Source organism: Carcharhinus amblyrhynchos, chromosome 1 (genome assembly GCF_965287045.1).
Source record: "Carcharhinus amblyrhynchos chromosome 1, sCarAmb.v2.hapA, whole genome shotgun sequence".
In the NCBI taxonomy this organism is placed as follows: Eukaryota; Metazoa; Chordata; class Chondrichthyes; order Carcharhiniformes; family Carcharhinidae; genus Carcharhinus; species Carcharhinus amblyrhynchos.
Genome location: NC_137324.1, coordinates 110248286 through 110276217, shown reverse-complemented (window position 1 = coordinate 110276217; position 27932 = coordinate 110248286). Strand labels below are relative to the sequence as shown.

Here is a 27932-nt window from a genome sequence, read left to right as displayed (position 1 = left end):
GCATTATTAGATCAGAAATTGGGTGCTGACAGTGTCCAAACTGTAATTTTTGCAAATAGTATTCAGTTTTAAAAATTCACAACTAGTGTGGCTCCCTGCTAATAAAACCACAGGTATGCAATTCCTTAAAGTTTATCATTATATTTGAAGCACAGAATAAGCATGGTAGTTTCTGGCATAAAGTTAAATCTCATGGGATCCAGAGTGAGGTATCTAAATGGATACAAAATTGACTTCTTGACAGAATCTAGAGGGTGGTTGTAGAGGGTTGTTTTTCAAACTGAAGGCCTGTGACCAGTGATATGCCTCAGGGATCAGTGCATAGCCCACTGTTATTTGTCATTTATATTAATGATTTGGATGAGAATATAGGGGGCATGGATAGTAAATTTGCAGATGACACCAAGATTGGTGGCATAGTGGACAGTGAAGAAGGTTATCTCCAATCGCAACAGAATCTTGATCAATTGGGCCAATGGGCCAACGAATGGCAGATGGAGTTTAATTTAGACAAATGTGAGGTGATGCATTTTGGTAGATTGAACAAGGGCAGGACTTACTCAGTTAATGGTAGGGCGTTACCGAGAGATACAAAGAGATCTAGGGGTACATGTTCATAGCTTCTTGAAAGTGGGGTCACAGATGGATAGAGTGGTGAAGAAGGCATTTGGCATACTTGATTTCATCAGTCAGGACATTGAATATAGGAGTTGGGATGTTTTGTTGAAGTTGTACAAGACATTGGTAAGACCACACTTGAAATACTGTGTACAGTTCCGGTCACCCTATTATAGAAAGGATATTATTAAACAAGAAGAAGTGCAGAAAAGATTTACTAGGATGCTACTGGGACTTAATGGATTGAGTTATAAGGAGAGGCTGGATAGACTGGGACTTTTTTCTCTGGATCATGGGAGACTGAGAGGTGACCTTATAGAGGTCTATAAAATAATGAGGGGCATAGACAAGGTAGATCATCGATATCTTTTCCCAAAGGTAGGGGAGTTTAAAACTAGAGGGCATAGGTTTAAAGTGAGAGGAGAGAGATATAAAAGTGTCCAGAGGGGCAATTTTTTCACACAAAGAGTGGTGAGTATCTGGAACAAGCTGTCAGAGGTAGTAGTAGAGACGGGTACAATTTTATCTTTTAATATGCATTTAGATAGTCATGTGGGTTGATAGGTATAGAGGGATATGGGCTAAACGCAAGCAATTAGGATTAGCTTAGGAGTTTTCAAAAAAAGGGCGGCATGGACAGGTTGGGCCAAAGGGCCTGTTTCCATGCTGTAAACCTCAATGACTCTATGACAGAATATCATTGCCTAATTTGTTGAGGCAATTTTGAAACCAATCAGGCCTTTGAAGAGAAAATCATCCAGGCTGTAAAACCAGTCTTCCACCCAATCCCAACTGCTTCTCATTGAGTGAGTTGGGTTAATATTGTGACTTTTCTCTTTAGTCAGGATTTTGTGTTTAATTAATTAATTGTTATTTCTGATTGACATCCATATTTTTGGTTATGTCAGTCTTTTGTAGAACTGATAAATCAAGACCATAAACATAGAGGCAATAAGCATTGTCTATTCCATGTTCTACCTAAAACTGAAGAAATGTATCCACATATCAGAATTTATTCTCTTCACTAGTGTACCAAAATCACAAACGTTCACCCAAACTTCCTCGATGACCAAGTTGAAAGTAGTGATGCAGGCGACCACCTGAAACCAACATTAGGCACCTTGAATATGCAAATCAGGGTTCGAACACTGTTTTAGGAACCCTCTCCAAACTTACCATTAAATGGATAGAAAGCAACATATGCACCAGGGATCCACAGTGTCCAATCAAGAAATTAAATAACTTTCTCATCATCATTGAATCCTTACAGTGCAGAACGAGGCCATTCAGCCTAGCAGGCCTGCACTGATAACAATCCCACCTGGGCCCTACCCCTGAAACGCCACACACTTACCCTGCTAGTCCCCCTGGCATTAAGGGACAACTTCACATGGCCAATCAACCTAGCCACTTTGTGTGGAGTTCCAGTCCCTCTGAAACACTGTTGGCTGCTACAGGGTCATTTCCAGGAAGGCAGGCTTGACATTGCAGAAGAGTCCATATATACGCTGACAACTCATAGCTCCACCCCTCCACATCCATCTTGAACCTCCACCACCTCCTGTGCTGTGAGACAGTTTGAGGGATATCCAGTTGTGAATGGGGTACAATTTCCTCCAGGTAAACATTGGGAAAACAGAAACTATTGCGCAGAGTTGTCTGAAAAATTGTCTCTACTTGCGCTCAGGCTGTCAGCATCTTAGTTTCTAAAAGATCAGAAAATATAGAACATAGAACCCTACAGTGCAGAAACAGGCCCTTCGGCCCATCAAGTCTGCACCGACCACAATCCCACCCAGGCTCTACCCCCATATCCCTACACATTTACCCGCGAATCCCTCGAACCTACACATCCCAGGACACTAAGGGGCAGTTTTAGCATGGCCAATCAACCTAACCCACATATCTTTGGACTGTGGGAGGAAACCGGAGCACCCGGAGGAAACCCACGCAGACACAAGGAGAATGTGCAAACTCCACACAGACAGTGACCCAAGCCAGGAATTGAACCCCGGTCGCTGGAGCTGTGAAGCAGCAGTGCTAACCACTGTGCTACCGTGCCGCCCAGAAGGCCAGAAAATTACAAATAGAACACCCACCTTGTCACAGATCTTTATTGGAATTTGTCACACTGATCAGCTGATGAGTAGCCATTGAAACCATTGACATTAAAAATTGCAACTGGGGATTGTACCCATGAAAATTGAAGATTCAATTAAATTTAGAATTTTTAATATTGCACGGGGGTTGCTGTGAATAATTAAACTTTGTCCCAGGAGTGTCCTGACACCACTACAGTTTCATCTGGCGAGCAAAGCCTCTGCTAAGTTATCCAGCAAGCTTCCAATGGCAGGTACCCTACAAGTTCTCAGTATGCACACTCACCAGTGACAAGCCTTACAGCTTTTGGTAAGATTACTTACAACGACATAACTGCTTCATAGATTTACAGGTCAGTTACCTGTGGTAAAGATGTGGAAGTAGCAATAATTTGGGAAGTAACTTCATATATCCCTTCATTAAGATAAAAGGCCAACAAATGAAGTGCTGTTTTAAGGAAATGAGTAAAGTATAGGCCCATGATCACAAAAGGATATAATGTCTTTAGTTTTGATTTAGATTTATGGAATTTTTAAATTAGTTGAGGGGTTGAGTCTCAGAAATTTACCCATATTTTGCATTACTTCAGTCTTTTCATAATTTATGTCAACAAACACACATTATTAGGATGTATCGCAGAAATGTAGACATTGATTAAAAAATAACACCTGCAAGGCTATTTTGTTGAGCTATATGGCATCATCCTCTTTCTATTAAATGGTACTGCATGTATGTTAAATGGCTGTAACCCTGCTTATATGGAACTTAATTAGGAAATTACTTTTAGCTATTGGATGTTGAAGTGGCATGCAAGTTAAAAAGAACTATGTTCAACATCGAAATCCATAAACTAAAGAGATTGAAATCTCCAGCCCAATGCAAGGAAAACTCATTGTTTAAATTGCGTAGATTGTCTCTAAAGGCATGTGAACAACTTTTCTCCAATATAAAAAGAAGTTCAATTGTGATTGGAATTGTAAGTGGAATGGCCATTGCTTCTCCATCATCGTTACTCTTACTGTCTCGTGATATAATGCTTTGGGACAGACATCGCACACAGTCTGCTAAGTCAGGTGCCTAGAGCACTGTATAAAGAAATGTTCAGAAGACTAAAGGCAAGTTTTATATCCTCATTTCTCTGCGGTGGGAGGGGAACCAAGCATTCTTTTGATGTGGTGATATAATTATAGAAAGCTACATCCTGTTGCAGCCAAACAGTGAGAGCATGAACCTAGCAGAATACTTCTGAGAAATGTATCACAATTTTAAAAGGTCAGCCTTTCTAAATTTTTAAATATTTTGTTACGACAGGGTGAGGAGGAACGGGCTCTTTATTATGTCCCCTTGGTTGGTCGCAACAAAAGGTTTGTTTTTGGGCTTCGGTCAGTTCTAACCCATTTTCCCTGTGTATTCCCGGGACGGGGAAGTAGGAATGTCTTGCATCCACAGTCCATTTTGCTTTCATCTCAGAATCATGTCGACACATTCTGAGATATAAATCAACAGGAGACAATTTTGTTTGATGTCTGGAGAGGGCCAACTATCAAAGGGCTGCAGCTCACCATTATTAGGGAAGTAATAACAGTGACAGAGAGGGGAACGATTTGTTCACAATAACAAAACAGGAGATAGTTTGAGACCATATATCATTTTGCTTCTGAAGACTAGGCAGTCCTGCTGTTGGTGGTGAAGTATAAGGTGAGGCACCTTCATTATGTTATTATATCTAAATGAATAACAATTGCCAATGGCATTGCCTCATTTTCTGCCTCCAAATTGCATCGTGGAAAATGGAGCCTTGCATGATTCAGGTGACCAATTTTTTAATCCATATCAGCTACTAGTGAGCCTCCAGGCTACTAATAGAAAGTGGAGGCTCTTGTATAAAATTGTTGATGAAGTTGGTACTCTGATTACAGCCACCAAGTTTCCAGAGTTGTAAAATAAGGAGTTCACATTTTCATCTTTTGTTTTGAATTGAGAGTTCACTTGCTATAATTAACATTTTTTCAATTACAGGCATTTTTAATCTTACAGTGAGATTTTTTGCTGCTGATTCCAATGTTATAACTTCATAGTCTACATGTATATCCTAGAGTTCTCAGATAATTGTTTAAATGGTAGAGATTGATTGAACTTAAACCATGCAATTACTTTTGACAGCCCTGTCACACAACTACTGAAGGAAAATCATTTTCCAGCTACTCTGATCAAAAGGTACAATAAAATGATTACTGTGTGTGGGAAAAAAAATTACAGATTTGTCAGCCTCTTATTTCAGAGGGAGGTTTGGCCTACATTGTTTGAGTTAAACCAAAGGTACAGAACGTTGCCATTACACAGATGGTGTAAGACTAAGAAAATCTTTTAGGCTAAGCTAGGAACTGGCCCTCTAGAATCCCTATAGTGTAGAAAGAGGTCATTTGGCCCATCAAACCTGCAATGACAACAATCCCACCCAGGCCCTATTCCCATAATCCTGTATATTTACCCTGCTAATCACCCTGATGCTAAGGAGCAGTTTATCATGGTCAATTAACATAACGCGCACATCTTCAGACTGTGGGAGGAAACCTATGCATACAAAGGGAGAATGTGCAAACTCCACATAGACAGTGACCCGAGGCCGGAATTAAACTTGGGTCTCTGGAGCTGTGAGGCAGTAGTGCTAATCACTGTGCCACCATGCTGCTCATTTTGAATGGGAGAGATAAGAATACTTTTTGCATTATTTAAGTTGGTTGAACCTCAATTTGGGGCTAAAAGTGTTGGGTAATCTGAAGGACTTGCTTACGAGTCTGTTTCCAGCCAAGTGGCAAAGAGAGGTGGAATGGATCACACTGGCGTCATGTCCATGCTTGGCTAGCCCTGGAGCAGGAGCAGCAGCAGCAGTGTCTGTGTTCGCAGTTGTGCTTGAAGCTTTCCACATGCACTGGGCGCCATGGGACTGGATTATTTTGGGAACACTGGGAATACAAGCTTAGAGTTCTCGTGCTCAAAGTTATTAAATAAATAAATTAACCTCCCCTCATTTTATGCAGGCCACATGCATTCATTTGGAGTCTCCTTTGTCAATTTTATGACCTGTTTTTTATTGCTAAATCCTGTCATTTCTATAGCTGTCTTACTCAGTCCGGCTTGTTCTAACTGAGAGCTTGCATTACTGCTATAATTCTTTGAATGGTTCATCCTCAATCGCTGCCTCTTGCCTTGTTCTTACTCTGTATTGACAGAAAACACAAATCCCACAGTGAGATGAGCTTTGCAAAAAGAGAGAGAAACAGAAAAGGCAGCCCAAACAAGAAGTATGCTTTCTGCAGCAAGTATTGTACAAATCTTTAGGCCGTATGTATTATTTGTAAAGTTGGTTGTCCATTAGTAGAATTGACCTTTTTTGTATCTGCATGCATAGTTGGAAAGTCTGTCAAAAAGAATTGAAAGTCCTTTGGCTCTACAATACTGTGGGAGATCCAAAAGTTAGTATTTTAAATCAGATAATGGAGATGAGATGAGCTGACAACTCAGCTGATTGATTAGCTTTGCTTGTATAAATTAATCTTGCTCATGCTTGCCACTTATGTTTTCCCCTAATTACATAAGCTACATAGTAAATAGAAGTGATATGTCCAGAGAAGCAGTTCATTTTTCTTTCCACATTTTCCATGCTATCTTGCCCCATGATTCTTTTAGGTACATGGAAGGGAAAGGATTAGAGGGATATAGGCCAAACACGGGCAATTGGGACTAGCTGGGAGGGCACAATAGTCAGCATGGACCTGTTGGGCAAAAGGCCATTTCCATGCTGTGTTGCTCTATGATTTTCTATGATTCTATCTTGCGACATTCTGCTGACAAAAATCAAGGGAGCATGTTTCACGCTGTCATACGGAATTGGGTGGAGGGAGGCGGCGACGCCTCAACTCACCAGCAGGGCCCGGCTACACTAAGGCTGATCAGAACAGCAATAAACCTTTTCCCCCAGCTCACCTCAGAGGTGTCAGCCCCCTCCCTCCCATTCAAGATCATTAGCCCTTTTCCCTACCAATCATCAGCACCTTCCTCCCCAAGCAACCCTTGTTCAGTCATCAGCCCCTTTCCCTCCCCATGTCAGAGCCTGCCACGGTGACATTACCAAAATAGCATGAGCATGATACCAACCTGGTAGTGCCAACCTGTATCAGGGGGCGTTGCTAGGATACTGCTTGGACATGACCCTTTCCCATGGAGGCTACACTCACCTGGTGAACTTGTAAACTGCATCAACAAGGCATGTAGTAATATTAAAATAAATTGAAATGTTTAAAAAACAGATTCATGCCTGTAACATCACCGGCGAGTTCTGCGCCTTCTGAATCTTGAGTCCCTGCTGGCGTTCCTGCATTCTGGTGTGGGGTCTGTAGCTTATTCATTATTTTGTATTGATGCACAAAGATAAATTGCATTTATTGAATTAAGTGAAGTTGATCATAACTGATGCTCCCAAGTATCACTTTCTCTGAATTAAAGCAGCTTAGTGACTCAAATCAAGACTTCTTTCTCCAAGTGTTTGATGAGATTGGAGAAAAACTCACTTGTGAAAGGCCTAAATATCAAGTCAAGATCAGAACAGAATACTATTACGTTCCTGGATTACACTTTGTGACAACTAATGCAGGACAATGTGAGTCAGCTACTGTCAAGTTAGATGTTCATACTGTGTATAGACTGGGTGACTGACGCCTCTGAAGTCAGGAAAATATCCATAGCAGGCTTGATAAATAATTCCCAATCGCTATATGTAACCAAGCACAAACAGTCATACCCTGGCATGTCTCACCACCTTCTGGAAAGGAGGAAAGAACATTGAAAAAACAAATCTGCTGATTGACTGGTGTTTCTGATAGGATCACACTAACTGGACAAGGTTACATTTCCAAGACTAACATTTATAAAATGTGATCATTTAAATGTATGGGATTAAGTTGCTATTTACAACAGCACAATATAATAGATGAAGAAGATAGAAAGGTTCTCTTTTGAAATGCAATGTGCTAAATCATGAAGCAGTACATTTTGGTAGGAAGATTGAGGAAAGGCAATATAAGACAAAAAACACAATTCCAAAAGGGGTGTAGAAGGACCTGGGATATTATGTGCAAAAATCACTGAAGAATAGACTGAGAAAGTGCTTGATAAAACATGGGAAATTCTGGGCTTTATAAATACAGGCCAAGAAGTTATCATGAAGCTTTTTAAACAGTGCTTAGCCTCAGGTGGAGTGTTGTGTCCAATTCTGTACACTGCACTTTAGGGATAATATGAAGAATGTAGTAAAGATGCATGAGATTGGTCCCAGGGATGAGAGACATCAGTTACATGGGTAGATTGGCAAAGCTGGGAGTGTTCTGTTGGGCCAAGAGAAGGTTGAGAGGAGATTTGTTGGAGGTGTTTCATATCAAGGGGAATCTGGACTGAGTAGATAGGAAGAAGTTATTCCCCATTGATGAAAGAGTGGAGAAGCAAGGGACACTAATTTAAGGTAATTGGCAAAAGAACCAGAGGCAGTATGAGGGGAAACAATTTTACACAGCAAGGAGTTAGGATCTGGAGTACACTGTCTGAGAATGTGGTGAAGGCAAATTGAATCAGAACTTTCCAAAGGGAATTGGATAAGCAGTTGAAGAGAAAAGACAAAAGGACTGAGCTAGCCTGAGTAGCTTTTACAGAGAACCAAAACAGGCTTGACAGACTGAATGGCCTCCTGTGTTGTAACTATTCCATGATTCTATGATCCTAAAATTTGTAAGCATAAAAAATGAAATTGAGGTACTTTTGGCTAATAAAGATTTGATGGCACTGTCATTGTGCTGTGTGAAATATTTTGTAAACACAGTAAAAAGTCTGACAACACCAGGTTTTAGTCCAACCTATTTATTTGATAATATACTCGCAAGCTTTCGAGGGGTTACCCTCTTCGTCAGGTGAATTCACCTGACGAAGAGGGTAACCCCTCGAAAGCTTGCGAGTATATTATCAAATAAATAGGTTGGACTAAAACCTGGTGTTGTCAGACTTTTTACTGTGTTTACGCCAGTCCAACGCCGGCATACCCACATCATGAAATATTTTGACCATGGATTCTCTGGTCCTATCCGCGATGTACCCCCTGCTACCAGTGTCCCAGTGGTGTGAGGTGGCTTCTGCAGGAATTCCCATTGACAGGGAATGTGCAGTGCCTCCTGCAGCCAAGAAGAAGGTTGAGAGGAGGCTAGAGAAACATATCCTTTGTATTTTCTAATAGGACTTTATGTAAAGAGCTTGAGCCTGATTTTCATCCCCCAGTGGAGAGGTAAAGCATGCCGTGAAACACTGAATTTGTCCAGTTAGGAAAAGTAACTCCTCTACATTCCCAACTCCATGCCTTTTTCATGTTGCCTTCTTGTGAATAGAAGGCCTTGGCTGCAAAATGTGCATGCACTTCTTCCAAGATTGGATGTCCCCATTGTGAGGAAACACAGGAAAATTGCATTTCCCTCTGCACATATTTTCATGTGCTGGTATGGGTTTTGAAAGCCAGGAAAAGATGCACCTCCATCAAAAGATTGTGACCACTGGCATAAGCCTGCTGAAGAATCAGACACTTCCTGAAAGATATACATAAAATGTTTTGCTAGCAAATGTCGCTATTAAGCACGCTGTTGTAACATAGATGGATATTAATGCAGTGATTCATCACAGGGATCATCCAGCGAAGGTAAGTTGATTCTTATATTGACCACTTTTGTGTAAGTGTTGACATACATTCCAGTACATTTTCCACTGAAGATTGTGACATACCACATTAAAAACTTAAAATCTTGTCAGCCTCTGCTGTCATGTTTTGTGCTCTGGTAGTAAAAATATGACATTCTTTTGAAAGTTGGAAACATAACTGTTCTTCTCCATTTGTTGATAGTTACAATGCTTTGAAATTGAAATGGGACACCATTCTCTTTGGACAGTTTTAGTCTATGTAGGTCAAAAGTGTTGTCATGATTGTTGTAGCCATTATGAATGCTTGGCTAAGTTTCAATAGCTCAGCAGGTAGTCTATTTATCCAAGAATGATGGAGTCTGTGAAGAAGCTGTAATAGAAGAATATGCTGTTGATGTGTTTCTTGTTTGTTTACAAATGTAATGTGCACTTTTTTTGTATTCAACCGTGGGACATGGGCATTGCTGACTGGCCAGCATTTATTGCCCATCCCGAGTTTCACATGGAGGACAGTTGAGAGCCAACCACACTGCTGTGGTTCTGGAGTCACATGTAGGCCAGACCAGGGAAGGACTGCAGATTTCCTTCCCTAAAGGACATTAGTGAACAAGATGGGTTTTTACAAGAATCAATAATGGGTTTCATAGTCATCAGTAAATTCTTAATTCCAGATATTTTTTATTGAATTCAAATTCCACCAAGTGCCATGGCAGGATTCGAATCTGGGTCCCCAGAACTTTAGCTGAGTTTCTCATTTAATAATATAGTGATAATACCTCTAGGCCATTGCCTCCCCATAACAGATTATGTATTTTTGCAGTAAGTGGTTTTATTTCTTTCCCTTGTCAATGACACTGTATTTGAATTCAGCACTTCAATAACTGGTTAGAGGTTTTTCTCCCAATGATTTTAAAAGAATTCCTATTGCTATTGCAAAGCTCCACAGGACTTCACTTATTGCATATTGGGTTAGTGGCTATGAAGAATTCAAGGGGAGCTGGAAGTAACATGAGGGAGCATGATGTGGCATGGGGTAGCAAGGGAAACCTGAGAGGGAATGGGGTGGCTTGGGTGGCCTGATGGAGAATGGCGCGGCATGTCAGATGGGTTAGTGGGTGAGAGGATGAACATTGAGGTTTAGGGGACCTTTAAATTATGGTGGGAGCCATGTTGCTGTTTTGGAAAGCCAAGGTTTCTAACCAGGCTGCCTCCATACTCAGTCCTCACACAGTCCATCATTGTTACAAAATGCACTGCAAGCCTACCCCCATGTGAAAAGCCAAAATCCCAGCAAAGTCATGTAAGTTAGGTCTGCATTTCTGAAGGTGGAAAAGTACACAGATTGGGTTTTCCCAAACCATCAGGAAAATTGGCTTCTTGTCAGGTAACCTAAAATTATTTCTCCATGAATAGAGATTGATTAGTGGGTACAAACTCTGAACTGCAATTACACCTCGGAATCAGCGCAAAGGTTTTGTCTATTTGGTTATCAGCTTTATATTATGGCTCAATGAATGCATTCAACATTGAACCAGTATGAATAACCCTGGAACAGGACAATCTAACCCTATCCCGTTTAATTATACCTCTGATAGGAGCCTTTGGCACTTTGATATCAGTTTTACTATTTCTTTGTAGCCACTCAATTATTTGCCTTTTCATTTGTTTTCAGTGTGAGAAAGAAGAACAAAATAACTTGTTTAAAATGTCTCAATCCAGTAAATTAAGTAGTCAGTGACCCTGTGTGAATTATTGAGTAGCATCACCTATTTTGTTGATTGTTTATCTTGTTAATAATCCAATTAGCTGATGCAGTGGCAGAGTGTTGCTTAAATGCAATTTAATCATCTGCATTGGGTAATCAGCTATAAAAAAAATCCAAATTATTGGATTAATGGACATGCTACAAGTGCTAGATGATTAGATTCATGTATACACCAAATGCCTGGAAATTGTAAAATAATAACTGTTTATTTTTAGCAATAAACTAATCAAAAATTATCAGTTGTGTTTAAATAGGTTGAATTATTTTATGTTGGTACTCATTCAATAGGTTTAAATGACTCAATGCAGGAAGTTACATTTATGTAAATGAGAGCACTGTGGCTAGTCACGGGACTTGGTTCAAAATAGAAACAAAAGCCGGGGATCATTTTCTGCGTGCATCTTGGAGGTGGGGAAGTACAGCAATTCCAGCACATACTGGACAATTGCACACAATGTGCTGATAGCTATTTTGCCATATATTGTGTGTCAGTCATGACTCATGGTATTACTCTCACCTGTGAGTTTCTAGATTCAAGTTCCACTTCAGAGCTTGACTACAGAAGTCAAGACTGATACTCCAGTGCCATACTGAGGGGATGCTGCATTGCTGGAGGTGTCGTCTTTCAGATGAGATTTTAACCGAAGCCCCATCTGCCTGTTTGGGTGGATGTGAAACACCGAAGACACTATTTTGACGAATATCAGCGGAGTTATCCCCAGTGTTCTGCCCAATATTTAACCCTCGATCAACATCACACAAACAGATTATCTGGTCATTATCACATTCTCTCTTTCACCTTCTTCCATCAGGAAAAAGATACAAAAGTCTGAGGTCACATACCAACTGACTCAAGAAAAGTTTCTTCCCTGCCGCTGTCAGACATTTGAATGGACTTACCTTGCATTAAGTTGATCTTTCTCTACACCCTAGCTATGATTGTAACATTACATTTTGCACACTCTCATATCCTTCTCTATGAACGGTATGCTTTGTCTATATAGTGTGCAAGAAACAAAACTTTTCACTGTATGTTAATACATGTGACAATAATAAATCAAATCAAATCAAATCAAATTGATTGTGTTTCCTGTGTTACAACACTGACTACACTTCAGAAAGTGTTTCATTGGCTGTAAATTGCTTTGAGATCTTTGGTGTTGTGAGAAGTGTTACATGAATGCAAGTCCTTCTCTATGTTATTGCTGGCAGTTTCCTGTCAACAACACATGCTTGCATTTATCGAGTTTACCCAAAGCATGCAACCATTGGAAATAAAGTTGTGGATTCTGATCTGTAATCTCGGTTCTTTACATTTAAAATTCACAACTTCCACAAATGGTGCAAAATGGTATTATGGATTGCTTTGCAATGACCACTAGTTTGCTCTTTTAGCAATACAGATGTGCACACCGTGGCCTCATTACTCAAGCTGTATCTGCGGGAGCTGCCGGAGCCCGTCATCCCCTACGCCAAATATGATGAGTTCCTCTCGTGTGCCAAACTCTTCACCAAAGAACAGGAAAGTGTAAGAATTTTATCCCAACCTAGTCTCAAATGCAATAAATTGGAACCTATGTTTACATTAAGTAATTTAAATAGCTGGTTAGGTACAATCCTCTCTCTCCCTCTTATATAACTGTATATCTTCTATAGCCGTGTTGTCAAATAAATTATTTATTGGCACATGTAGCTAATTGGGAATCCAGATGAAGCTAATTTTACTTTTGATTCAGAAATTAAAAAATGATATTAGACATCAGAATTGAGCAAGTAATCTTAATGTTCACATTCATTTGGTGTATGAATGTGCACTTTTTAATGCTTTTGTCTATTTTCTGCTAAAGTGGTAAAACAAAATACAAAATGTGTTTTGTTTGTTGTGGTGAATGTTTATTTCCTTCGTTCCTGCTTCTAAAATAACACAGTCACAAATGCTGAATTTTTGCACCTTGGAAGCAAATCATTGGCTGGAGAGGGGAGCTGATGTTGTGTTCCGTTCAACTAGTCCAGGCCAGCAAGAGAAAGTAAAATCAGTCAATAACAAGCACCTCCAACAGAACACGTGATGGGAAATGACAAGCTACATCCGAATGCATTTTGGATGGAAAGCAGGAGCAGGCATTTTAAAATTACTCCCAGGAAGTATTGCCAGGAGAACTTGACAAAAAGCTAGAAGTTGCAGTAAGTTCTACTGCATCAAATATATGGCAGAATCCCAGACATTCCTTAAAGAGAAAGACTGCAAGGTTTTGAATTGAATTACAGTAAATACTAGCTAAGTGGATATAAACATGTTAGGTACATGTTCCTGCATTATGTCAATGAAAATTTCCATGAATATTAGTGCAGGTGGCTAAAACACTGGCTGTAGCCAGAGTCTAGTTGGTCAGTAATCCCTATGGACAACACTGAGATATAGCAATGCTGTACATGCTATAAATTTTCAATATCACAGAAAATGCGTTAGGTCAATCATTTGAAAGCCAAAGTGTAAAACTTCAGAGATGGCCTGTCCTCACCAAAAAGTTCTGATCAATATGGTTGATTGTCAAACTGTGGACTTCCTTAATTTTCCATTTGTTAATTATTATTACAATATTTTCCACATGTATGAGCATATATAAATCTATAGATAGTTTCATCCATAAAACCAAATAAAGATAACATTTACCCTACTATTTCCAGCACCAAACGTATCTCAGTAGTGGCGTTGAGAAATAGTGCTGGCCAGATATTGCTGGGTTTCAGGCCTGGATCATAAAAGTAAGCCAATAAAGCCAACTGGCATGCATAAGTGTTTTGTTTATTCTCTAAAAGGCCCAATATAACAGAAATACTTGAAAATCTTCACACTCATCCAAGATCACATAATGCCTATCATGCCTTTAATGCCCACATCCCATGAACAAATTAAAAAATAGATTTAAAATGTATTTAATTTCAAGTACTTCCATGACAGAAGTGAATTACCAAACTTCAGAAAGTGATCAATTAAACTTCATCAATAAGTTTTATATCGTGAATATAGCTACATGTCCCCAGCCCCTTGGATCCTGCCACCATTATAACAATATGAGAAACTACAGAATGAGAAACTACAGAATAAGAAACTACTACTTGGTTCATGGAGACTATTCCTTCCGCACACTATTTACAAACTAATCTGTAAGAGACTCTAATCCACTTATTTAATATCCTGAGGATAAGTTCTCCAGTAAACGCTTCCAAAGGTGCTGGAGCTCTGCTCCTTGGATCTGTATCTTGCTTCTCAATCTGTGTTTGACTCTGTAATTTGTAAACTATCATTGACTTTCAAATATACAAAAATAAGGCGAGCTTTGATATACCAAACAGAAGGAACATGGCATCACTGACAGGAATTTAACTGGAATCCACAAAAAGAAGGTACAGACCTCACTGTTGCCTTGCTTGTAAAATTGGTCTACATTAGGTGCTGTTATCCAAGTTTTGAAAGCACAAGGTTAATGCTGGGTACCAACAATTTCTAGCTTGAGAGCACTCTAAACGTTTTTTCACAGCCTGCTTTATCTCTTCCAGGGGATGAAAGAACTAGTGAAACAAGTGAAGACCCTCCCTCCAGTCAACTTCAACTTGTTAAAGTACATCTGCAGGTAAACTCTGATGGAAGGATTGCAGCCCTGCTGTCTGAACATCTTTTTTGACACAACACCGAATCCATACTATTGCATCACTGAATCCAAAATTGTCTGTTTGTGCAATTTGATGCCAGGATCAGCTGCAATCCACTCAGCATCCTAGAAGCAGTCACGTCAGGTAGCAAAGCCAGTTTGTCTTTTTAACACATAGGTCCAGGCCTACATGAGGTAGCAAATTCACATGATTAAGTAGATTTAGGTAACCTGCATGGTCTGCCAGCCCAAGGAATCACGGCTACCACCAACACAATATCCATATCATGGCACCCAAGGAGCAGGGCACAACGTGCTACACAGACTGAGTGCAAAAGGGTGGTTCTGAAATTCAAGACATTACAACACATAATAGAAAGTAATAGGGTGTTGCCATGAAAAGTAAGTGCAGCTCTATTAGCGCAGGAGAATTTTCTTAATACTTGCAGGATCTGGTCTATTTGCAGAATCTGGTCAATGTTGCCAAACCATATTTCACTTAAGAAGGAGCTGGTGGTGGTGATAAATATTTTTGCTTTCACCGCTATGCCATCGTAATTGTCTTTATAGCTGAATAATTTATTGGACCACTTAATAAGATTAAGAGTCAACCACAGTGGTGCAGGCTGGAGTCATCTGTACACAATAGGTCTTCCATGCACGTTGTGCACTACAAGGACTGTGATGTGTTTATTAACCCTTCTAATCACATTTTGATTTAATGTTTTAAGTTTCATTCATGATTTGTTTTTGTTTTGGGAAGTGCCCTTGAAGAGGTTGCCCTTCTTTCTTTGTCCCTCAGTTTATTTAATCTAGTTCAATTACTTAAATTCAAAAGAGTTGGCATCATCTGAAGGCCAGAATAAATACAAGAAATGGGTTCCTTTCCCTGAAGGGCATCAGTAAATAGGCTGGGTTCATATGATGGTCTGCCAACTTGCGCAATTATTTTTAGTCTTGGTTTCAGGCCACAAATGATCATATTTATTAAGTTAAGTTTTATAATTTTCATAATTGTATTTATATTATGAACAGAGGAGTAGGCTATTTAACCGATCAAACTCCATCATCCAATATCATCATGGTTGACCATCCACTTCAACACTTTTTTCCCCACAATATCCCCTTATTCTGTTAGTCATTGGCATTTAGAAATCAATTAATCTTTACTTTAAACATACTCAATAACTGAGCTTCCACAATCCTCTGGGATAGAGAATTCCAAAGATTCACAACCCTCTGTGTAAAGACATTTCTACTCATCTCGTTTCTAAGTGGCTTCTCCCTTATTTTGAAATTGTGTCTCCTGGTTCTAGACTTCCTAACCAAGATAAACATCTTACTTGTACCCACTCTGTCTGTCCCTTTAGCATTTTGTAGGTTTCAGTGAGATCAACTCATGTTCTTCAAAATTCTAGAGAATATCTGTCCAGTTTTGGCAGCTTCTATTTCAAGGACAATCCTGCCATTCTGGAACAAGTCTGGTGAATCTTCATTGCACTCCCCCTAAATTTCTTCCTAAGGTGAGGGGACCAAAACTGCACACAGTACTCCAGATGTGCTGTAACCAAAGTTCTATACAATTGATGCGAAATGTCACTACTCTTTTACTCCAGTGATAAAGGCTAACATATCATTAGCCTTCCTTATTGCTGGCTGTACCCGCATCTTAGCCCTCAGTTGCCTATTGACAAGAACATCAAGATCCTTTTGTACATCTACACTTTCTAATCCTTAAAATTTAAGAAATATTCTATGCATCTGTTCCTCCTACAAAAGTGGATGACTTTACATTTTTCCACACTATATTCCACCTGCCATATTGTTGACCACTCACTAAGTCTCTCCAAATCCTCTTGAAGGTGCTTTACATCTTCCTCACAACATTCATTACCAACTAACCGCCCCCCCGCCCCCCCAACTTTTGGGTCATCCATGAACTTGGAAATATTACATTTGGTCTACATATCCAAATCATTGATATATATTGTGAACAGCCCAAGTACTCATCGCTGTGATGCCCACTATCACAGTCCACCAAAATGATAATGACCTGTTTATTCCTCCTCTCTGTTCTTTACCTGTTAACCAATCCTAAATGCATGCCACAATATTACCTCCTATTCCATGTGTTTTAATTTTGCTAACCAAATGCCCATGGAGGACTTTATTAAAAACATTCTGAAAATCCAGGTTTATCATGTCTACCAACTCCCTTTCATCAATTAGGTTAGTAATGTCCTCAAAAAAATTGAACAGGTTCATCAATGTCCCATTCACATATGCATGTCGACTATGCCTAAATCAGATCATTATCATCCAAGTGTCCACTAATTGCATCATTTACAATAGATTCTAGCATTTCACAACTACTGATGTAAGGCTAACAGATTGAAGTTCTCTGTTTTCTCTTTCCCTTCCTTCTCAAATAGTGGAGTTACATTTTCTACCTTCCAATCTGCAGGAACCATTCCAGAAACTATAAAATTTTGGAAGATGATCATCAATGCATGCACTACCCCCATACCTATCTCCTTCAAGGTTGTAGATCACCTTTACCTCTAGTTTAGTTGTTTGATACCATAAACATTATACATTCATACCTACCAAGTGACATTTAATGTGTCGTATCCATCTTTTGCATAAGATTAGTTTAGTTCAGCATGAGAAATGTCGCAGAAAGTTATTTATAATTAATGTTGTTTAAGAAAACAGCATGCTGGGAAAATAACAAGGAGTTGATTGTCTCTGGAAGTTCTCCTGCTGTGGCAGAATATCGAGAGAAACCCAGAGAAATGTATCAGTGTTTAGGCCATTTCACTGAGGTTTCTGCTGACATTCTGCTGTAACAACCAGGAGGATCTCAGCAGAAAGTTAGCCCCAAAATGAGAGTCAGTGCTGAAAGATTAGAATCCCTAACAATGGGCACTGTGTCTTCAGTTTAGGCCAAGGGCAATGCTTAGATCTGAGGCTGAAATTTATCCCACACATTTGACAGTGTAGAGTGTACATTTTGTGTAAATCAAGAATGCAAAGCAGTATTACATCATTCGTACATATGGCACTTTTAATATGTCTAGGAAACGACACATGACAGGCAGCAGGAAGTAGTTAACACTGATTCAAAAACTCTGATGGATTAATTAATCTTTCACAGGTTCCTGGACGAAGTCCAGTCTTATTCAGATGTAAACAAAATGAGCGTTCAGAATCTGGGAACAGTGTTTGGTCCAAACATACTGCGTCCAAAGGTCGAAAATCCTGTTACAATAATGGAAGGTAACTTCTAAACCTATGCTTGAAATTTATTTTTGCTTTATGATTAATAATACAGTATTTTCAATTTGTCCTTATTTATCACCTTTGGGTGATTGTTAGTTGTAGTGTAATATGGCTGAACATAATTCTGACTTTGGTTATTCAGTATTGTATGCTGTTCTGGAGGAGAATTTGGGGAGGAACAAGGGTGAAAGACATTTATGTTTAGAAAATTATGCTGCATCCCTCCTTGCCCAAGTAGTTGTATGTACAGACAAAGGTACACCTACTTTAACAGACCACAGAAAATCTGCTTTAGTGGGTTATAAACAAGGGAGTAAAAGAATTATGTAGTGTCCTGGACTCAGACATTCAGACTTGTACTTTACTTTAAGACCAGTTTTTTTCCCCCAAGCCTTCCCAGTAATGGGATCTTCTGGTCCTTCCACTGAATGTCACACCCACCCCCTGCCCAAAACGCATGCAGTGGACTTTCCAGTGATGGGATGAGTGAGCCATGGAAAACATCATCAATATCAGTGGGATGGGAAGATCCCACTGGTGGTCAATAGCGAGCCGTCATCACCGCTAGAAAACTCGCCGTGGGATGATGAGACATTTTTCTTGAAAATGTTGAGGAAATAAAGGAAGGAAAAGTGGAACATGTTGATTAAGGAGAATAATGCAGTGCTGGAGAGAGAAAATGCTCCAGAGGGGTCAAGGACAGAATCTATTTGTTGACAGCTAAGGAACAAAAAATCTGCAATTGCATTGCTTAGTGTGGCCTATAATGAGGCACAGATTTGCAAGGAATTTTCAGAGATGCAAAAATTATAGAGTAGTTGTAATGGGGACTTTAATTAACTAAATATACACTGTGATAGAAGTTACATAAAGGGCAGAGAGGAGCAAGAGTTCCAAGACTGTGTTCAGGAAAATGTTCTACAGCAGAACATTCTAGGTCCAATGAGAAAGGAGGCAATGTTGGACCTGGTTTTTGGGAATGAGGTGAGCTAAGTGTCAGCAGGAGAACATTTATGGGACAGTAATCACTGTAACATAAGGTTTAGGTTGATTATAAAAATCTGAAGTAAAATACAGAGTAAGGATAATTAACTAGGGTAAAGCCAACTTCAGTGGAGTAAGAATGGATCTGTTCCAGATAAATGGAATCACTGATTAGCAGGCAAAACTATATCTGAAGAATGGGCTGTCTTTAAGGAAGAGATAGTTTAAATACAGTCAAGGTATTGTCATGTGAAGGAGAGAGGTGGGGCTAACAAATCCAGAGATCCCTAGATGATGAAAGAAATAGAGATTAAAATGAAATAGAAAAAGCATGCTTATGAAAGATATTTAGTAGATAATACAATTGCGAACCAGGCCAAATATAGAAGGATGAGAACGGAATTGAAAAAGCAAATTAAAGAGTCAAAGAGAGAGTATAAGCAGAGACTTGGAATGGAATCCAAAAATCTTCTATAGGCATATAAATAGTAAAAGATTGGTAACAGGAGAAGTGGGATTGAATAGGAACCAAAAAGGGGATTGACACATGAGGGCAGGGTGCCTGACTGAGGTATTAAATTAATATTTTGCATCTCATTTTACAAAGGAAGAAGATGCTACCTAGGGTTTGAAATTGAAAGGGAGGAGGTATTAGATAGGCTACCTATGCTTAAAAGTTTATAAGGCATCAGGATATGTGACATATCCAAGGATAATGAAGGGAGAGTGGAGATTGCTGAGACACCAATCATAATTTTCTCATCTATTTTAGACTCGGGGTGGTGCCAGAGGACTGGAGAATTTCAAATGTTACTCCTTTGTTTCAGAGTGTAAAGATAAGTCCAACAAATGCAGACCAGTCAGTTTAATCTTTGCTTTGAAATGATAACTCAGAACAAAACTGAAAGTCACTTGGGCAAATACAGGTTAATTAATGAAAGCCAGTATGGCTTTGTTAAGAACAAATCATGTTTACCTTGCTGGAGTTCTTTGATGAGGTAACAGAGAGGGTTGATGAGGATACTGATGTTGATGTGGTGCACATGGCCTTCCAAAAGGCATTTAGTAAAGTGATGCACATTAGATTTAAGTTAGAGCTCATAAAATAAAAGGACAGTTGAAACATAGCTATGGAATTGGCTGAGTGACAAGAAAGAGTAGTGATGAATGATTGTTTTCCAAACTAAAGGAAGGTTTATAGTGGAGTTCCTCAGAAATTGGTGTTAGGATCCTTACTCTTCCTGTTATATGTATTAATGACTAGACCTTTGTGTACAGGGCACAATTGTAAAATCGTAGATGATATCAAGCTTGAAAGTAATGTGAACCATGAGAAGGATAGAGTAGAACTTGAAAAAAGTGGACAGTTTGGTGGAATGGGTGAACAAATGGCAAATGGAATTTAATGCAGAGCAGTGTGAAGTGATACATTTTGATATGAAGAACACAGAAAGACATTCTGAAGTATATCATACTAATCTAAAGGTGCTGCAGGAGCAGCGGGACCCGGGTGTATATGTGCATGTAATCATTAAAGATGGTAAGACAGGTTGAGAAAGAGGTTAATAAAGCATACAACACCCTAGCTGTTATAAACAGAGGCACAGAGTACAAAACCAAGGAAGTACTATTAAACCTGTATAAAACACTGATTTGACCTCAATTGGAGTTTTTCATCCAAATTTGGGCACAACACTTTTAGAAAGGATGTGAAGCCATTAAGGAGGGTGCAGAAAAGATTGGTTCCAGAGATGAAGAACTTCACTTATGTAGAAATATTGGAGGAGCTGCGACTGTTCTCTTTGGAAAAGAGAAGGTTGAGGAGATTTGATGGAGATGTTCAAAATTGTGATGGTTCTGGACAGACTAGATATGGAGAAGTGGTTTCTATTGGTGGAAAGATTGAGGACCAGTGGGCACAGATGTAAGGTAGTTGTCAAAAGAAGCAATGGCAATATGAGGAAAGGCTTTTATGTGCAGTGAGTGGTTAGGATTTGAAATGCACTGTCTGGGAATGTGGTGGAGGCAGGTTCAATCTTTTGATAAAAGAATAGGATCATTATCTGAAAAAGGAAAAAAAAATTGCAGGGCTACATGCAAATGACAGGGGGTTGGCCTGTGGTGAGTTACTCCTTCAGAGTAAGAGCAAAGACATAATGGGCCAAAGAGTTGCTTTCTGTGCTGGAACCGTTCTATGCTTCTGTATTGTCTTGCATTCTAGCTACAACCTGTGATCAATGCTTATCTCTTTGATTTACATTACAATCTCTGCATTGCTGCTGAAGAATTTATCCAGCTTAGATAAGGTGGAAAAATGAAAACCCTTATAGATTGGAGCTTGCTGCGTGCAAATTAGCTGCTGTGTTTCCTACACTGCAACAATGATTACACTTCAAGAAGTATTTCATTGGCTGTGAAGTTGTCAGTGGTTGTAAAACTCTCCATCAGTTCTAAAATAGTGTGCAGTAGAGTAGCAGCCAACAATATTATTTCCTGTAAATTGAGCAAGTTTTCATCTTTTTGGTGCACACCCCACCTTTATAGACATCATGCAGTATTAGCTTGTGTGCAATAAGGTCAGTATATTGAAACCACTGATAAACTGTTAATAAGATGGGTTATGTTAAAGTCTAAACCTTGTTACTGGGTCAGTGGCCCACATGCAGCCTAGAAATAGCTGGAATAGAGCTGGACAGAAACTGCTAGTGTGTAGATAATTAGATGGCCCATCACCCTCTGATAGGTGAGTTCAGGCTGGGGAGAACTAAATAATCCTGCTTTGGCTAATCACACAAACAAAAGTTATAATTGCTTAGTTGTTTTCCTGCTCCTGGCAGATACTTACCCTCTTCAGCCTCAAGACAAAAGCCACAACCTATTCCCAGCTTAGGCCTTGTTCAGAACAGTAGTCAGGGCCTGACGACAGCACCAAACCCCTAAACCTCAATCTACATATTTCAGTTTGGAATGGTCACCTTAGCTGCCTATCCAAAAGCTTGAGTAAAAATCACAGAAGATGTGAATGGATCAAGGGCAGTTAAGTAACCTGGGTGATCAAAGGATATGGAGGAAAGCAGGATCAGGCTATTGAGTTGGACCATCAGCCATGATCATAATGAATGGCAGAGCAGATTCGAATGGCCAAGTGGCCCCCTCTTGTTCCTATTTTCTATGTGATTTTAACTGCTCACTCAACCGTTTCTGCTGGGTGGATTGGGTTAAAATCATCCCCATGGAGCGAGAGTTTGTTATAGTTTAATATTTGCAATTATGGTCTTCCTGCTGTGCATGCATCAATTTAATATTAAAATCTACTTTATTCAAATGCACAAGAAACAGAAGGAACAGATTTACAAATGTGTTATGTGATAGATGGGGCCTTTGCAGCATTCTTGGTTTAAATTACTCCCTTAACAGATAAGATTTATAAAATAAATCTCTTGGAATATAAAGTTTACAAGCTGACATTGGTGCTGTAAGGTAACCTGCTTTGACAGAAAGCCACTGTTGACCATTTAAATTAAATTAACTTTAATTTTAAATAGATTTATGTGGCATCTAGGTTGCCTGGGGAGTTATAAGAAATCCTGTATTTTGGAATATTTTGTTGTTACTGCCATCTGGATATGAGTTTGAAGGAAATTTAGCAAAGTACTTTTACATCAAGCTTCAGCCAACATGCTTGAGGAAGAAACTATAGATGCTGTCAACACAGGAATTTAATCAGGCGTACTGCTGCCTAGTATCACTACTTGGCAAAAATCACATATCCCCTTTATTTTATACACTTCATAATAAATATAACTAAACAATGAAATGTGATATTAAAATAAAGTTCCTTCTTAAATGAGTGGGAAAAGTCTATAGTCAGAGATTGGTCCTTAAACTATCAGAGAGTAATGTTGTGCAATGATTTTCTGGACATCTAAATAAGTGGTTGACAATTCATGCAGAATGATTGCTGAATTTCTGATTGAAGAACATAAGAATATGACAATGGAGCAGAACTAGGTCACTCAGCCCCTCAGACTTGTTCAACTATTCAATAAGATTGTAGATAAAATTGAACTGGAGGAGGTGCTCAATAAATATACCCATCTTCAATGATGCAGGACATCAGTGCAAAACACAAAAGGCTGAAACATTTGAAGCCATCTTCAACCTAACGTGCTGAGTGGGCGATCCATCTCCGCCTCCCCCAGAGGTCCCCAGCTGCACAGATGTCAGTTTTCAGCCAATTTGATTCACTCTACATGATAACAAGAAATAGCTACTGAAAACTTTCGCTGTAAAACTAGTTGTGTTCCTAGCCAAGCTGTTACTGTGCAGCTAAAATTTTGGCATCCATCCGGCAATATAGAAAATTACTCAGGTATGTCCTGCCTACAGGAAACAGGAGAAATCCAACCGGGCCAATTACTGCCCTATCAGTCTACTCTTGATCATCAGCGAAGTGATGGGAAATTTTGTTGACAGCGCTATCAAGCAATAGATTCACAACAATAATCTGCTCACTGACACTCAGTTTGACTTCCACCAGGACTACTGAGCTCCTGACCTTGTTACAGCCTTGGTCCAAACATGAACACAAGAGCTGAAGTCCAAAAATGAGGTGAGAGTAACTGACCTTGATAACAAGGTGGCATTTAACCAAGTTTGGTATCAAGGAGCCCCAGCAAAACTGAAGTCAATAGGAATTCCTCCCATTAGTTGGAGTCATTCCCATCACAAAGAACAATGGTTTTGGTTGTTGTGCATCAATCATCTCAGTCCTATGGCATTGCTGCAGCAATTGCTCATAGTAGTTTTCTAAGCCCAATCTTTTGTTGTTCCTCCAATAATGTCCGTCCCTCCATCATAAGGTCAGAAGTGGGGATGTTTGCTGATGATTATATATGTTCAGTATCATTCAGGATTCTCCAGACATTGATGCAGCCTATGTTTATGCAGAACAAGCCTTGGACAACATTCAAACTTGGGCTGATGAGTGGCAGGAAATATTTGCATTTCACAAGTGCCAGGCAATGACCATCTCATTATTAACATTCAATGACATTAACACTGCTGAATCCCCCACTATCAACATTCTCTGGGTTACCATTGACCAGAAACTGACCATATAATTACTGTAGCCACAAGAGCAGGTCAGAGGTGAATAACTCAACGCCTGACTCCCCAAAGTCTGCCCATCATCGACAAGGCACTAGTTAAGAGTATGATGGGATATACTGCACTTGCCTGGATGAGTGCAGCTCCAACAACAATCTCAATACCATCCAAGACAAAACATGCAACTTGATTGGCACCCCATCCACCACTTTAAACATTCACTACCTTCATCAATGCACGTAGTGCCTGCAGTGTATGCAACCTAGAAAATGCATTGCAGCAATTCACCAAGAGTCCTTCAACAGCATCTTCCAAAAACTTGCAGACTTTACCACCTGGAAGGAGAAGGGCAGCAGATATCTGGGAACACCACCACCTACAAGTTCTCCTCCAAGTTATGCACCTTCTTGGAACTATATTGCTCTTTCTTCACTGTCGCTGGTTCAAAGTCCTGGAACTTTGAGTGAAATGGTTAGCACTGCTGCTTCACAGCTCCAGGGACCTGGGTTCAATTCCCAGCTTGGGTAACTGTCTGTGTGGAGTTTGCACATTCTCCTCGTGTCTGCGTGGATTTCCTCCGGGTGCTCTGGTTTCCTCCCACAAAGATGTGCAGGTTAGGTTAATTGGCCATGCTAAATTGCCCCTTAGTGTCCTGAGGTTAGATGGATTAGTGGGTAAATATGTAGGATACGGGGGTAGGGTCTGGGTGGGATTGTGGTCGGTGCAGACGCGATGGGCCAAATGGCCTCTTTCTGTACTGTAGGGATTCTATTCTATGAACTCCCTCCCTTACAGCACTGTGGGTGTATCTCCACCAAATGGACTGTTGCAGTTTAAGAAGGTAGCACACCATTACCTTCTTGAAGGCAATTACGGATGGACAATAAATGCCAGTTATGCCAATATCCCATGAAAGGCTAAGTGTTAAAAAAACACCTCATCAATCTTTTCTAATAAGACAGTCCCTTCATCTCAGGGATCAACCTAGTGAACCTTTTCTAAACTATCCCTACTGCAAGTCTATCCCTTTGTAAGTAAGCGGATCAAATCCTGTGGCGGGAACTCTATCACCTCACCCACTACGCAATTGGCGTTGGCTAGGATCCGACAATGACCTCAGATGGGAATTTCCGGTCTCGCCCGAGCGAGACCATAAAATCCCACCCTGTATGTAGTACCCTAAATGTGGTCTCAGCAAAAGACATCCTATTCTTACGTACCATCTCCTTGCAATAAAGGCCAACTTTCTATTTGCCTTCCTAATTACTTGTGCCTACATCCTAATATTTTGTGACTCATGTACAAGGACATCCAAACTCCCCTGTCCTGCAGTCTTTATTAAATCATATCTGTTTTTCTATCTTTGCTACTGAAGTGCATAACCTCACATTATACCCCCCCCGCCAAATGTTTTCCCTTCACTTAACCTATCTGTACCCTTTTGTAGACACGTTGGGCAAAATTTAATGCCCTCCCGATTTTGGGAGTGAAGGGGTAGTTAATTGGGCCATGGACAGCCTTTCCACTTGTCACCAATGGAGAACATTAAGTGGTGGCCACTTAAGGGCTTCATCCCACTACTGCTGGTATTCCTTCAGTAGCAGATGGAGGACTCACCATGTAGGAAGCCTGAAAAGCAAACCCTATCAGGGTTGCTTGTAGGCTTCCGGAGCAGATTGCTCATTCAAGATAGCTGGTTCAGGGACCTGGCATCAGGAAGGAGGAGCCAACTGAGAACCACAATCTGCCGTTGCTATTCAATAACCCACCCATTCTGCGGTGACTTTCAATCCGTGACCCCCATCTTGCCATCATTCAGCCATGGCCAGGGTCCCTCAGTGATCCTGGGTATCGAGTGTGTGCATGACTGACAGCTGCCACTGCTCCCACAGCACTGCCGAGCAATGCACAGCTGCCACACCTTGGGGTAAGGAGGGAGAGTTGTTTTTGCCACTATTAGATTCTGGTCATTGATTTCTTCCCACCTTCTTGAAAGGGCATAATGTTCTTGCAGATTCTCCATAGTGGGCAGAAACTCCATCACCTCCATCAAGTACCACCCTTTATATCCTTCTGATAACTGGCTATTCCACCCATTTTTGTATCATCAGCAAATTTGGTTATAATACACATGATGCCTCCTTCCATGTCATTACTATAGATAATCAATAATTGAGGCTCTGTCAGTGATCATTATAGAACCCCAATAGTTACAGTTTGCCAACTTGAAAATGACCCATTTATATCAGCTCTCTGTTTCCTGTAGCCAATTCAATGTCCATGCAAATGTATTATGCCCAATACCATGAGCTCATCTTGTGTTTTCTTTTCTGTGGCATCTTATCAAATGTCTTTTGGAAATCCAAATACACTGCGTTTACTGGTTCCCTCTTATCCATCCTCATTGTTGTATTCTCAAAGATCATTCATACATTTGTGAAACATGAGGTGGAACCTTCTTGTAGCGACGTGGTTCTTGGCAGTGAAACTGGAAGTGTGTGGCACTTTAACTTTTAGGAGGGACAGTTGGCCACATGGGCAACATTACCCTTAAATTTCCATGCATCATCCTTGGCTCTCCCTCTATTACCCTCAAATCTCAGGACATCACTATTGAACTTCATTGAATAATCCTTGATTGACCCACAATCATGTTTGCCCTGCCAAATTTCTATATAGTTCAGCTTTTTCCTCCTTGACCCCATGCGATTTTATAGAATTGCTACCACCCTCCCCTAGTCAACCTTCCCCGTTTCCCCCCTTGACTGCCTTCTCCCTCCCCTAGTCAGACCTGCCCTGTGCCCCCTTGACTATCTCCACCCATTCTCAATCAGTAGTACGTCCTCTCCAGTCATTGAACAAGGCTGCCCATACAGGCAGCTCCTATTCATGTCAAACCTACCTCACCTGCTTCACACCAGGGTCTGAGCAATTGTGAATCTAAAGACATGTGTTTCTCATCTATTGATTGCTTATTTGGAAAGGAACACATAATTCTGTTGAGGTTGTCTTTAAATAAGCAAACACGACATGTAAATGCATTAAGAAGTAGTTCCCAATGCTGGTCATCTAGAAGTTCATCCGCTTTCAACACACTCCCAACTTAATTCCATAGTTTCATGTCGCCATTGGAAAGCTGACCTTTGACATAATGAAGTGCCCTCACCCATCTTGTTTCCTACTCTCAGGAGCTTCATAAGATTCCACTTGTAATTTCTGTTCATAAAACCGTGTTGACTGCTTTATTGCATTAAGATTTTGAGTCAGTTAACTAGAGTTCAGCACCTTGACTAAAACAAAGACAATCCATAACAACAGAAGCCACATTGAATCACGTGACCCTAAAATGATAGGCCATTTTTCCCTTTTGGGAAATTTATTTTTCTTTTGCCGTTTTCTGGAGGCCACAATCAAAGCAACAGGCACTGTTCCAATGTTAAGACTCTTTCTTGGTTCCATTATAATGGGAGGTGGTGAAGTGGAGATAGGCAGAGACTTTTCCAAAGGGGCCCCAGGCAGCTTCCTGAAATTGGCCAGAACGCACAGCAGCAGAGGTCACAGCGGATCACAACATTTCTGATTGGATGCGAGGGCTGTGAAGATGAGGTACCATTATGTTCATGAGCTTAATCTATGGAATCAGCTGAGCACTTGCTTCAAAAGGAGCAGAGTTTAAAACAGGAGATTTT

General features: G+C 40.1%; 1 protein-coding gene across 5 annotated transcripts in view; it reads left to right on the top strand.

Annotated features, from left to right (window-relative positions):
• arhgap24 (Rho GTPase activating protein 24) overlaps positions 1-27932 on the top strand; it is a 619498-nt gene that overhangs the window by 572736 nt on the left and 18830 nt on the right. For all 5 annotated transcript variants that reach the window (XM_080191101.1, XM_080191092.1, XM_080191083.1 and 2 more), the window contains 3 exons: positions 12611-12743; positions 14777-14850; positions 18026-18147. In XM_080191101.1, the coding sequence (XP_080047227.1) occupies positions 12611-12743; positions 14777-14850; positions 18026-18147 (329 nt within the window). The remainder of the gene's footprint in view (positions 1-12610; positions 12744-14776; positions 14851-18025; positions 18148-27932) is intronic.